The sequence below is a fragment of the Polyodon spathula genome, chromosome 1, assembly GCF_017654505.1.
Source record: "Polyodon spathula isolate WHYD16114869_AA chromosome 1, ASM1765450v1, whole genome shotgun sequence".
Lineage (NCBI taxonomy): Eukaryota > Metazoa > Chordata > Actinopteri > Acipenseriformes > Polyodontidae > Polyodon > Polyodon spathula.
The window spans coordinates 81,009,052-81,022,707 of NC_054534.1; the positions used below are offsets into that span (position 1 = coordinate 81,009,052).

Consider the following 13,656-nt stretch of genomic DNA (forward strand, 5'->3'; position numbering starts at 1 on the left):
ACAAGTAATTGAGGGGTTTTCAAGGGTCACCCTGCAGTTACTGTCTGTCCGACTGTCTGCCTGTATGCAATGCTTACAATGCAATGCTTTACAAACCGCTTATCCAATTGTGATGGCATTTGTAAGGACATATAATAACCTGGGAATATACAGCATGGAGGTGTACTCTGTTTGCCCAGCTACCTCTTTCTCCATATTTCTCACTAAGTTTTTAAATATCTAGAAACTCTTAATCAATCAATTCTGGCGATTCTTGGTCTTGACATACTTTAACTCCCGCTATTGAGCATATCAGAATCTGGGGTATATAAAAGTATCTGTCGTTTTGTCACTTACCTACAGTGGGTATAGGTCAACCCTGGTGGGAATGAATGTCAGTGGCATGCTTGTTTTAGTAAAGTGCACTAGGTTGCAGAGAAGGGGGTTTTTGTTAGTATAATGTTCTGACCACACAAGGTCACTGTTGTACTAGCAACTGAAGGTTAAAGTGTATCTTGCAGGTAACACACAAATACATTTCTGTATAGATTTCATCCATAGAAATTTAATTGTTTTTATGCGGTTAAATATTAATAAACAACAAAGATGTGATGGGTTTTGTGTGGTGTATGGCCACACCCACTCAAACATCGTGCTGGCTTGAATAAAACCGGAAGTTATGTACGAAAAGGTAAACACATGGAGAATGCCTCTGAAAGTCGAAGATGAAGTCAGACCCAATTAATTTTAGCAAACCGGTGCCAAACCCTACATTTTTGAACCAGCGGCGAGGCAGCGGGATCCCACTGATCAACAGAGGCAGCGACTAAATGGGGATCGACAAGAAATAGAGACTGCATGGTGAGTGTAAGTTCCAATATTGTAATGTATTTGATTACCAATAATATACGCTTCAGTATCAATACTCTAGAAATTTATATTTTAGTTTAGTTTGTCTGTGATCACAGGCCACAGACTGGAACAGAAGAGCAGACCACTGACAGTGACACAAATCTTTTCAAAGACAATCTAAAAATGGCCAGAGGTTGAAATGTGTCAATGAAACAGTTAAAAATTGACAGCATTTGGGATGGCATTTATAGTCTCCAGCTTTAACAGGTTTCTTTTTTCCTTACTGAAAAAAACTATTTTATTACTGCACAAAACAGTTTTCTTTTAGGTCATATCAATGATGTAATGGGGTGTGCTTTTAAAACACTTCATCAAAGGTAAATAATGAATGTAACAATGCCATTTTCACTGTGGCACAGCCCAAGCGTCAACGTTACATTTGTGTGGCAATTCTGCATGTGCACTACAAAATGAAATTCTGCAGTCATTCCAGCTCAAGTGGACTAAGGAGGGTGACTTAACTCAACCCCTTACATCAACGATTAAAAAAAAAAAAAGTTGACAAAGTCTTTGAAAGCTTTAATCTAATAGCAGTAAGATTGTTGAGGTCAAATTTACAAAACTCTTCTTTCACAGTCACTCAACACCTACTCACTGGAACCCCTTTCTTGTGTGGTTTATATATTAACAATAACGGAGAGAATACTTCCCAAGATTATGATGCACTCAAAAACTGTACATTTGTATATATCATACAGTGCAATACAGTTCAAACATTGACATGGTAACAACCTAAAACATACCCAGCAGGCTGATACAAAATATCTGTACCAAAGGAAAAAAGTTTTACCTGCAACTCAAGCCACGACTGGCAACTTAAAGATACCAGTAAATCTTTATCACTGTATAAATCTTCAAATATTTTATGAACTACATACATTGAATGCTCAATTCAACAATGGTGCATTCTCCCATACAATATGGATGAAACAATTGTAAAACCTGTTGGAAAACACAATTAACAAATTGAAAATGATGTAAGAAAAAGACACCTACCAAAATCCCTTTGTAGTTTCGTACAGAAATATTCAAGTGTCTTTGCTTGATTAACATTTAACATCCAGCTTGAAGTCTACAGCATCAGTTATTTATAGTACAGATTTTTAAACAGGATGCACATCAATTTAGCCAACTGAGATTTACCACAGCTACTATGATGCTCCACTTGTGAAGCAGATAGAATCAACTCAGTTGGCTAAAGCACATTAAAACGTCTTAGAACTTTCAGCTACAAATCAGGAAGCTCCATTCCATGGCACTACTGCACTGACTAGAACATGCAGATACAATGCTTATCCTTAAACAAAACAAAAGTCAAAAATTGACTACAAATGGGGATGTTTCTGACTACTTTGGTAATGTCCTTGTCTTTATGGTAGTAACGCTCTTACCTTCTACAACAGGGGAATGCCCTCTGATCAGGGTTCTATTGTGTGTAAATTGATGTTAAAAAAAAAAAAAAAATACTACCCTTTAATCTGTACTTAAATGACCTATATTTTTAACAATGCAATCCTTCTCTCCATCATCAAATCTGCCATAATGAAGACGACATGTGAGTGTTCTTTACTTTTGACCCAAGGACTTGATGAACCCTTGTCATTGTAAATTGGGGTAACACAATTATAACTCTTTGTTGTATGATATCACAAAAATGGAATTTCTACAATAGGCGGCTTGAACCACTTTGAAAAAGAATCACTCTTACTAATATGGACACAAAGAATTAAACAACATACATTCAAGTACAAAATGTTTATTTTCTATGATCCAAATCTCCAAAACATCTAGAAAAGTATACAACAAAAAGCTTACCTTTACACAACACAAATCTTGAAAAAAAAAAAAAGTACATTCACATTTCTTTTTTAGTTTTTTCTTTGTTTAATAAAACCTCATTTCACTTAGACATCCCCACTGTATCCTGAATCATTGGAGAGCTGCGAGTTGGTACTCCGACTGGATGAGGTATTCCAAATGTCCAGGTTCATGTGGCACCTAAAGGGATCGAAACTAGAAAACTGCTCCTGTCTGCAGATCACAGCCTGCTCTTTGCTGACAGATGACTGAGGCGAATGGGATAATAATCTGTCGTGCTGAAATTGGCGTTGGTATGGGTCGCTCTTTGGGGTCCATATGGAGCCAAACAGACTAGACATTGGTGAGAGACTCCTTGTGCCTGAGAAGTATGGCTGCAACAAAGAAAAGACAGTTTAGGAGACACAAGATCATTTCTAAAAACTACAAGAGACATGAACGTCATTTCCACTATACAACCGATCTGTTCCAGGGCTGAGCCAAGTGCAGAGCCTGAGCCATGCAACTGACGTCACACACAATGAACGTGTCGAGTTGCATGTGGATGATGTGGTATGAAGATACACTGAGTTGAGAATGGCGGAACCAGAGGTTATGGTTGTTTTTCTTCGTTTTCGTTATTCATATACTACTGAATACAACTGAAATGCAATGACGGGCTGATTACGCAAAGAGAAGACTGCTTCTCAGACAGCGCAGAAATTTGGAAATTTCAACGTCATGACCAAATGATTAACCCTCCAACTGGCCCTGCTCAGCTCCAAGACAGATTCAGATGTGTTGTGAGGCCAGAGTTTCACGGTTTGGTTCTAAAGAAAATGCACTGCTCGTGAAAGAAAGAACAATGGAAAACATTGCCAAATCCCAGTTTATGCTAATGCAAACACACACACAAAGTAGTAATACCAGCATTCAATTTTTACTTTCACCACTGGGGCACTTTTAAAAAAGAATGACACCTTTAACCCTTTGCAGTCTTTTGTCAGACCAGGTCCGACATTACAATTTTCCCTTTCTAGTCCAAAAAGACATAGAACACAGGTCTCCAGTCGTTTTTTCTCCAGAAAAAGCAGAGAAAACCTTTCAATGGCCGAGTGAGACCGATAGAAGCCAAATAAAACCCCCCCCCCCAAAAAAAAAGAAACGGTTGTATCTCATAGCCTCATCCGCTACAGAGATAACACTGACATAATAAAGGAGGTAGCTGCTTCTGCATCCAGGGCTCAAAGAATATCACAGAGCTTGCTGAGGTTTTACAGTAATAAAATAATGACTTGGATCACATCTTTTGTGATTCAACGCCTTTTAAACCTGTTTTATGCTTAAAAAAAAAAAATAAACAGCGCGTGTGAAAATAAATTGTACCCAACGCATCTGACAAGCGCTAAATAAATGGATTGCAAAGGGTTAACAAATCTCCACAACTGCTACACCCTGAGTCTATTCAGAATATGTGAATACCAAACTGAATACCACTAAGTAATTACATACAGGATATGCTACGAATATTCATGCAGTAACATGTTTACTTACATGAGGTACTTAGCCACATGTGTGGTATAAAAATTAATTATGCACTGTTAAGCAAAATTTAGCAAAACTATTTAAAAAAATGCATTGTTACAACTTCTGGCTAACTCACTTTGCTGCCCACACATCCTGTTGATTCCCAGGCTGAGGTAATGCCTTGTGTCTCTTCTTTATTCCAGCACGGCTGAGTGGCATAGCTCTGTGTCTCCTGGCCAGGAAAGGCATTCTGGAAATTTGCATTCCCTGAAAAATAATAAAATGAACATGTCAGTGTGTATTACTTATTGAAAATGAGTACCTTTCAAAACAATGCAAGAGGAAAACATCAGTTCATACACTAGCAATAAAACAAGAGATTAAATCAATTGATCACAAATACATTCTAAAGTAAAACGTGTAAGTCTAGTGTCCAATTCCGTTAAGATTGTTAACTAATAAAATCAAACAGTTTACCAAATCATGACTACCATCAAGGCATTTTCTGCATTATGTGTTTACATATTTTTACATGGACAATACACAGTTAACAATTTTTACAAAACCTAAAATATTTTGGCATGAACCTTGCTGTGAATGCTTACGCCCCAAAGGGTTTGCAGAATGTGGAACCCTTATAAAACTTACTGTGACCTTTTAAAACTAAACAAGAAAAGGTATCCTGCTGCTTTGAGGCATTACCTGCATTCTTAAACATTAAAAGATAACCTGAAACATTTAAAATAACTGAAAACATTTGGAAATAGTTTACCCCCCTGTCCGTCCGTCATGTTGTTTTAGAATAGATTCATGCTCCCTCAGATAAAATAAAACTTACCATCTAGCACTGGACAATAGCTACTCGGTTCACAGTAAGGATATGTAGTGGCACACTGGCTGTTAACATTCCAAGGAAAGCTTAAAAAAACAAACAGCAAGTCATATTCTTTTGTGTTCAACAGTTTTGTTTGATTTTGCTTTTTGAACACCAGAAGCAAAACATTAAGATCAGGTAATTTAGTAAAGTAACAAATAATACATACAAAGTATACATTCGGTACCTAGGCAGAGGCGGGTAATAGTGAGAAGGAAAACAAAAGCCCTCCCTCTCCATTCTTTTCTTTGCAGGCGCAAATACCACGAAATACAGAAACTGTAGCAATGATCAGGCTCAATGAAAAAGCTGTACACTGCCGGAGGAATCCAACACAATAGTATATGAGGCAGTTAATGTCTTTAAAGAGGAAGGTATTAGATGTATTACTCAAAGGAGTTAAGACCATGCTCTCACCCACACCTGCAACTTACCCATTATAAATAGCTCCTTGGGGGATGCAAGGCAAGCTTTCCGGTGGATTGTACCTGAAATCAGTGGTTAAAGGAACTGATGGTGCAGACCACATTTCTTCTGTTTGGTAAGGACTTGAAATACCTTAAAAGACAAAAAAAAAAAAAAAGGAAACACGCTTAATATTTTACAACAGACAATCTGGGTAGTATAGCAAATAAATCAGATAATTAAATCTATAAATCACTCACCTGGGTTCCTCTCCACACCTGCAGCAACAGCAGCAAAACTGGGCGTGAAGTTTGTGGCTGGAACTGTTTCGGCCATTTGGGTTTTCTCCATTTGATACAGCGGGCTTAACAAGACAGGAAATGGTTCTAGTCAATGTATTAAAAATGTACATGTACACAGGCATTATTGAACAAGAAAATTAGAAATACACATTTTTTTTAACAGAAAGTGAAGCTCATGAGACATTGGGTGACTTGCTGAAACATCAGGATTGCTAAATGAATTAATAGAATCTGGCTGTTCCTAAGACCTTCCCAAAATTAGAACCTGAAGACTAACCAAAGAGGCTGTCTAAAAAAACAAAACAAAAACAGTGACACCAAAAACATCTCCTTACTTCTTGGTCATCCTTGCACGACACCTTTTCAGTTCTCACGGTGCAAATTACAGTAAGTACATCGTGTGGGAGGCTTTTTACAAAAACTAGCTAAAGTTCAGTTCCGCACATACTGCATAATTTGGCTCTACATTTTAAACCTGGAAGAAATTATATCAACTACAATTACATTATTTAAAATTCATCAAAACAAGTAATACCCTGCCTAACTCTCCCTTCAACTAAGCTACAATTCAATGTTCTGCAATTTGTCTTTTTTTATTTATCGCCGAAGGAGCCAATGCTCAATTGTGAGGTTCTACCTCACAACTGCTGATTCATTTGTTCATTACATGTGTTTGTTTTCTTTTAATTGCAGTAAAGTAGTTCTCCTAAAGTAACACACAAACGAATTATAAAATATGTATACCTGTAGTTTGGGTTCAGTGTCGGACAACAACCTCTATCAGCTGGAAAAACACCATTTTGAATATTTTCCCCTAGGAGAAAAAGATATACATAAAATCAATAATTAAGTTAACAGTAATATGTGTGAAATTAAACCAAACATTATGACAGTATCTCAAAGTGTACGTATTTGCAGCTGCAATTTAAAAAATAACATGACCTAAATATGTCGGCTGGCCACAGTCATGGCCAGCAACACATTTAGCATGTAAATATGAAGTCAGTACCTCAAATGGTTTGTGACATACAAGACTAACATTACAGCAGTGGTACCTGCACAAAAAAACTGTCAAGAACAGGTTATTTTTTCTTCCACAATAGACATGATCGAACCTGTCCTAGAGAATCCCAGAATACAGCTATGTACTGGGAATGAAGGCAGTATCTTATTAGGTCTTTATCATCTGCAAACCAAACTCATAGGACCCCCAATACGGCAGCCATCTTGGGTTATAGCTCAAAGTGAAAAAGTGAAGTGTCATTAAACTTTGCCTGAGAAGTTTCCATAACACAGAAAACATGAAGCTGCCAGCTGAAATGGTTTAGGAGATATTTGCAATAGTAGGTGGCAGAGCTATGGGATTTTCAAATTCTTATAAGCTCCCCTCCATGAAATGCTTATTTAAACCAATTCAAATAGGCACAGGTAAACCCTGCATTGCAGTGTTCCCCTGATAATAAAATATCATTATATTAATACAAATAATCTCAAAAACACATATTATTACACATTTCATAAATAAACATTTTTTTCCCCTCATTAAAGGTTAAATGATAGACAAATGATTTTAAAAAGTCATAATATTAATACAAATAAGCTCAAACAACAAAAAAAAAGGTTTTAAACACATTTTATAAATATAAATTTTATTTTCTTTCCCTAAGTAAAGGATAAATTGAAATGTTAACTAACTTCCAAATATGAAAAGAACACAAAACGTGATCAAAAAGCAATTGTAGTATTGTGGAACTATGACAACAACAGAGCCATAGACAGTAGTTTACTTTTAGCTGTGGAGGTTGTGCAGTGCAGTTTGGTGCTGTTGTGGTCCTTCTCTCCCTCCAGGCTGCTCCAGCTCCCCCAGCTCCCCCTGCTGGCTCTCACACTGCCTGACGAGCTTCCTGAGTCTGAGCTGTAGTCTGAGAACAGCCTCCTATCCTGGCACTTCTGTCTTGGGTTCACCAAACGCACAGCTACACGGAGGGGCAACAACACTCTTACATATTCAATACACAGGGCTTGGCTGCAGTCTTATCCTATGCTAAGCTGTTCAGGACAGGTTGCCCAGATTCTGTTTGTTTATTGGCTGAAAAATCTACATTTGAGGAGTTATACAGAATAACACTCCTCCCACCAGAATTGTGTGGCAGACTAATGCTAAATGTATATGAGGATTTCCCTACCATTCTGCATCTGCTTGAGAGGGCTGTCCAGGCTTGGACATGACTTTACAGTTTCCTGTTTTCCATTTAGGCAGCGATTTCGTGATCTGTTTAAATTTCTTGGTTCTTTGCGCTGAAAATCTCTGTTCTTTTCTGTGGTCACAGCAACACTGTGGTCGGGAACTCTGAAACTCAGAGATCAAGGAGAAGACCATAATTACTACAAGAACCATAACAATAATAACATTAAAATCAACATAATATCACCTTAAAAACTTTGTACTACAAAATGCACTGGCTAGACAGTGACAATAAACATAGTGAATACATTCTTATTAGAAATTTAAAAGGCCAGAGAACAAATGAGGATATAAAATTGTCAACTTACCCAACAACCACATCCACGACCTTCCTTCTGTTTTTCCCAGAGTTCCTTCTTGCCTTTCCATTTGCAGCTGTGGCATTAAACTCCAGTCTCTCCTGAGGATTTTTCTTTAATTGTGTGTTTTTCCTAAGCTAAATGATAAAACGTCAATAGAAAAATTTTGAGTTTTAAGAACTAAAAATATCACTACAGCAAAGAATGGAAATAATGGAAAGTGAATACAATTATGATAAGATGCTGCTTAGAGCCTTGCTATCTAACCCGACGACCACCCCCTGGGAGCTCTCGTCCACGGTCGGCAGTGGAATAGCCTGGACTCGAACCGCCGTCGTCCAATTTATAGGGCGCTTCCTGGCGCCTTTACCGGATGCGCCACTCGGGAGCCCCATGGTGTTTTTAATTTTGAGTATTTTTTTTCTTCCACTCTGTGCAAGTGCTTCCTAAAACACACTTCATGCTTTGTGATTTTTGAAAAACCACTAGCTATGCACCATAGGTTCTTTGAGAAATTACCTCTCTTAATACCATCTCACAAACCCGCTGATTTGTTTTGTGCAGCCTGTCAAATGTTGCGTGGCCGGGCTTTATTAAGTAACCACAGGATACAATTCATTTCCAACACACCGAACAACTAATAATCATCTCGGCTGATAAACTGACATTTTGTGCAGCTGGTCAAATGCTGTCTGGGCGGTCTTAAAGGGACAGAGTTCAGTTACAAAACACTAGCGTCACCAAACGCCTTCTACAAATGCACGCAAAAAAAACCCCACAAAGTATTGACAGCTCTCATCAGTCGACAACTCATGCCTTTTTTAGATGACAGAAACTGTTTTGTTCCAGTTACAAAACATATTTGTCCTGGAGTAAACTATTTGTTTAAATGTAAAGAACGACTAAATGTACAGTATTAAAACACTGAGCTTTAATTCACTGTTAGTTTTCTTTTTATTTTCTCCCACTCGTAATGTGCTGTCATAGGTAAACGTGAAACCCTGTTTATATCATGACCCGCTTATATCACGAATCACGCCTGCACCGCAATTGTGATACAAATCTGGTTCATCTGTATATAGGCTGATGGAGCAAAAAAATAGTATGTTAATTTCCAAGAGCATCTTCTCTGTGGCTAACTTTGGTAACAGAGTTTTGAAAAAGCCTGATGTTGTCTTCTTTTAAAATCATGCAGTGTTGGATTATTAGGAAAATAAATAAATGAGATATGATTGAGAGTGATTTATTATTTATATATTTATGTTTTAACTGGAAACCGGGAATACTCTACACTGGAGGTACTTAGTTTCAATAGCGTATGTTCAGAATATATTTGTGGAGATGGTTCGGGTCGGTATGCAATTTTTTCAAAGTTCTCACTCAGGTTAGGATTTGTTTGGACCGGTCGGGTTTGGGTCAGGTTTTAAATTTAGGCCTGAGCAGTTCTCTAATGCTGCTGCAGCAGACTGAAATAAAGAAGAAAAAACACCACCTTCTGAAACAATACAGTATTACCATGCTGTCATGTCTTGTGTATTTGCATTCATAAACCCAGACAATGAATTAAAGAATGTGCAATAAGATGAAACAAATGGAAAAGACACAGACCTCTGTGGTGGAGGCATCCACTTTCTCACATGTCTTTTTTTCCATAAAAGGCAAAAAAGTGCTGCACTGTTGTATTCTTGTGTCTTGGTTGTTGAGCAGTTTCTCCTCCGAGCTGCAAGCGTAGAGGTCTGGTCTGCTGCCTATGGTCTCTGTTAGATTCTCATTGTGGTTTGAGTGTGTTTCCATGGGAACCAGGCATGCTGCCACCTCCCCCTCGTCTTCAGCGCTCTGGGAAGGATCTTTCATACATTGTGCTGAATTTTCTGGCAGGGCTGCGTCTTCGTCAGTGTTATTATTGCAGGTAGTGGGGTCCTGATCTGTGTAGTCACCCAGGCTGTCCACGTCTTTCATTGGCAGACATTCTTCCTCTGCAGCAGTAGCCACGGTAGAAACAGTGTTCACTTTGTATTTACTATAATACACAGAGACTTTGTGTTTCTTATGTGGCTGAGCAGGTGCCCCAGAGTTCTTTTTTGACCCGTTCTGGCTTCTGTTTGGACCATTTGCCACGGCAGGAGACCCTTTTCCTTTGCCTTTATCTGATGTACTGCATGAATCGACAAATGTCTTGCAACTACCCGCAATCCTGGTTAAAAAAAAAAAAAAAAAAAAAAAAAAAAAAAAAACACAACTGTTTTAATATAAAAATATACAATATGTTACTACCACAGTGCTGTAAGTAATAATATTTTAATACATGACACAGTTTAAAGCTACCCATACAAACACAATTTTTTTAAAAATATTTCTCTGCCAGTGAATCAAGCACCCTAACTGTCACGTATTCTTAAATATTTACAGTCAATGCAAACTCTTTTCTAAAGCGGACCACAGAAGCCTTCTTACCTAGCGGAACTGGAGCGGACTGTATCAATATGGTTGTTGTCTTGAGAAAATTCAGTCAAAATGTAGCGAGCTTGACGACAGGCTATCCAACACACCCCACACAATGACAAACTGTAAAACAAAACAAGAAAATTAACTTCAATTCTATAAATCCCACTAAGAATCCCATGAAGCTTAATGTATTATAAATGCATTACTATTGAGAATCAGGAGACTAATAACCATTTGCGTATGGTATTTTACTAACTTGGTTTTCATTAACCCTTAGCTGTATTACTTTGTGTTACCATGTGAATATGATGGTGACCACCCAGAAGTTCTCCTCCCAGCTGGGTCCTGGAACCATCTGTGCACACAGTGGCAACATGTGATGAGGGAGAGTCACGTTGAGAGTGAAGGAGAACAAGGAGCCCCTGCCCGTCACAAGGGTTAGATCTCGGATCACCCAGGACGAGGTAAAATCTGGTGTAAAACTGTGAAAAAAGAAGCGAACAAGGCATTTAATCACATTCTATAAAGAAAAAGGGAGCGCTTCTCATACACCTGAAAATCTGAAAACACTTTTATAAAAAGTTAGCCACACGATTTGGAAAATTGACTAACTTCATGTAACAGTTTATTATGAAGGATCATTTAGACAAAATACTCATCTTGAACACCCCCCCCCCCCCCCCCCGGTTCTTACTGCATTCTGATAAGAACACTCAGATACCCCAGCTAACAGTTTCACGTCACCGACAAAGACCAGCTCCGACAGTCTTGTGGCATGTGACAGCACTCTGTTCAATAGGTAGCAGTGTTTAAATGTCCCTCTGCTTGTTTTAAATAACTTGTTTCAGTGTGCAACACTGGTGAATAATAAAGACATTCGGTACGTACGCAATGCTGATTTCACGGGAGGAGTTGTAATCCATGTGGAATGAATGACAATCCAGTACTTCAAAGCCAAACCCTTGGCACTTGTATCCATTGATGTTCATTGACATCACTTTTAATGGCAGCTCTCCTGCATTTTCCACTTTAAAGCTCTTTTGAATGACAAATGGTGGTTTGTTGTTTTTCAACCCTAACCAGGAATAAAAAAAATGGAAATTTAAATTCTTGCAGGTTTGCCATGATTTTATATTATGTATGTGGACAACAGAGCCTTGGATTGCAGTGTTGAGATGATTACCAGAACATATAGGAAAGTGATACTTTGTTTGTTTGCATGATGCTTTGCTAGGCTCCTAATAAAAATACTACTACTACTACTACTACTACTACTAATAATAATAATAATAATAATAATAATAATAATAATAATAATAATACTAATAATAGTCATATTACATTGCCTCCATCTAAGGGCTAATTACACAGTGAGGGTATTTATTAACTACTTGGCTGCTGTATCCTTAAACACAAATGCAGGTATCGGTATGGAGGCCCTCACCGTTTCTACATTCCATGAGTGCAGACTGCGGGAAGTTGAATCTAAGCGAGGCCCCTGGCCCTGGCAACTTTCCTCCCACTCGCAACATCTCTCTGGCACCTAACCCTTTCACAGTGACCATGTCAAACACTGTCAAGTTATTCCTGATTAGGAAAAATACAAAAGACATTATATAAAAAACACAATATGGCAGAAGTATTTTTTATTGAGGACTGCATGTTACTCACACAATTTAGGAGTCACTGTTTAAATTCTAACATCCCCATACCAATAACATGGTCAATTAAGTAATATTCTAGAACTCCTGAAGAAATCATTTCTGATAATCCCAAACTAGATTCCATTGGTATTTGACTATTAGAGACACATACAGAATGCAATTACTTGTGGTCATAGTCACCTCATCAGTATGACTGACGTTACGGTTTTGTGCTCTGCCGGTGTAAAAATGACACCGATTTCCTTTTTCTCCCAAGGTTGTAAACGGATCTGTTGTACTCTCTCCCCAGTCATGCTGCTGGTATCCTGCATTACAAATATCGAATACTGTTAGATAAATCCCTGTAAGGTCCATTTAAATTTGCTGTAGCTTGCCAGCGGGTTTTTAAAGTACATATTCTGTTGTACTACAGTAAATAAGACGACATTTGTCCCTCACTAAATGTATCGTATTAGTACTTGCAAATTTTATAGTTTACAATAATGAAGACCTGCAGATGTCTAAAGGAGATATCTCAGCTTCAATTTTATTATTAAAAAAAAAATAATAATAATAAACAAAAAAAGTCCATAAGCATAGAAAATATTTTTTCTACTGTCAGGAAGACAGCTCCCACATACATCCCCAGATTTGGATACGCTCAATAATCAGTGGGTCTCTCGATTTACAGTATTTACAACATGTTAACAAAAGGGATCAGACCCTGCAAGATATACAGATATACTGAAAAATATAAGCTAAACATACCAGATTTTTTGCCAGTGTGAATTCGGCTGTAGTGACATTAACAGCTAGTGGGTTTATCTTGAACCTTAAAGAAAGATAAAAAAAAAACAATAATAATATAAAACACCAACATTTTGCCCTGCAGGCCAAACCACTTTACTAAATTGAAAAACAGTGATTACTTGTGATGGAATTCGGTTAAATGCATGCTTTCTTATTTCACTCACTTGATCATAGGTCTTAGAATTTGTCAATATACTTCTTCATTTGATGTGAAGATATTCTGCATCTATCCATCAATGTGATGCTGATCATTACTGGCAATAAAATACTACTAAGGAATGATTTTATGTATTCGTTGACTCTGCATTTCGGCAGCCTCTATGATACAGGTGTCTTTACTGCCAGACTACCATTTGTGCTTTAATGGGGCAGCTAATTAATTAATTAAGTAATTAATTTTCAGGATAGTTAATTTACT

General features: G+C 37.7%; 1 protein-coding gene across 4 annotated transcripts in view; it reads right to left on the reverse strand.

The window, feature by feature from the left end:
- Positions 1 to 1,455: 1,455 nt before the first annotated feature.
- LOC121323031 (transmembrane protein 131-like) overlaps positions 1,456 to 13,656 on the reverse strand; it is a 62,177-nt gene continuing 49,976 nt past the window's right edge. The window contains exons 19-34 of one of the 4 annotated variants that reach the window (XM_041263750.1): positions 13,197 to 13,260; positions 12,630 to 12,754; positions 12,230 to 12,372; positions 11,674 to 11,860; positions 11,082 to 11,267; positions 10,795 to 10,905; positions 9,949 to 10,534; positions 8,350 to 8,477; positions 7,983 to 8,152; positions 7,584 to 7,772; positions 6,541 to 6,610; positions 5,755 to 5,858; positions 5,524 to 5,647; positions 5,054 to 5,133; positions 4,352 to 4,482; positions 1,458 to 3,083 (exon numbers count right to left, since the gene is read on the reverse strand). In XM_041263750.1, coding sequence (XP_041119684.1) covers positions 2,796 to 3,083; positions 4,352 to 4,482; positions 5,054 to 5,133; positions 5,524 to 5,647; positions 5,755 to 5,858; positions 6,541 to 6,610; positions 7,584 to 7,772; positions 7,983 to 8,152; positions 8,350 to 8,477; positions 9,949 to 10,534; positions 10,795 to 10,905; positions 11,082 to 11,267; positions 11,674 to 11,860; positions 12,230 to 12,372; positions 12,630 to 12,754; positions 13,197 to 13,260 — 2,686 coding nt within the window. In that variant the 3' untranslated portion in view covers positions 1,458 to 2,795. Of the gene's footprint in view, positions 3,084 to 4,351; positions 4,483 to 5,053; positions 5,134 to 5,523; positions 5,648 to 5,754; positions 5,859 to 6,540; positions 6,611 to 7,583; positions 7,773 to 7,982; positions 8,153 to 8,349; positions 8,478 to 9,948; positions 10,535 to 10,794; positions 10,906 to 11,081; positions 11,268 to 11,673; positions 11,861 to 12,229; positions 12,373 to 12,629; positions 12,755 to 13,196; positions 13,261 to 13,656 lie in introns of all 4 variants that reach the window. The other 3 variants (XM_041263763.1, XM_041263756.1, XM_041263772.1) reach the window with 3 other exon arrangements.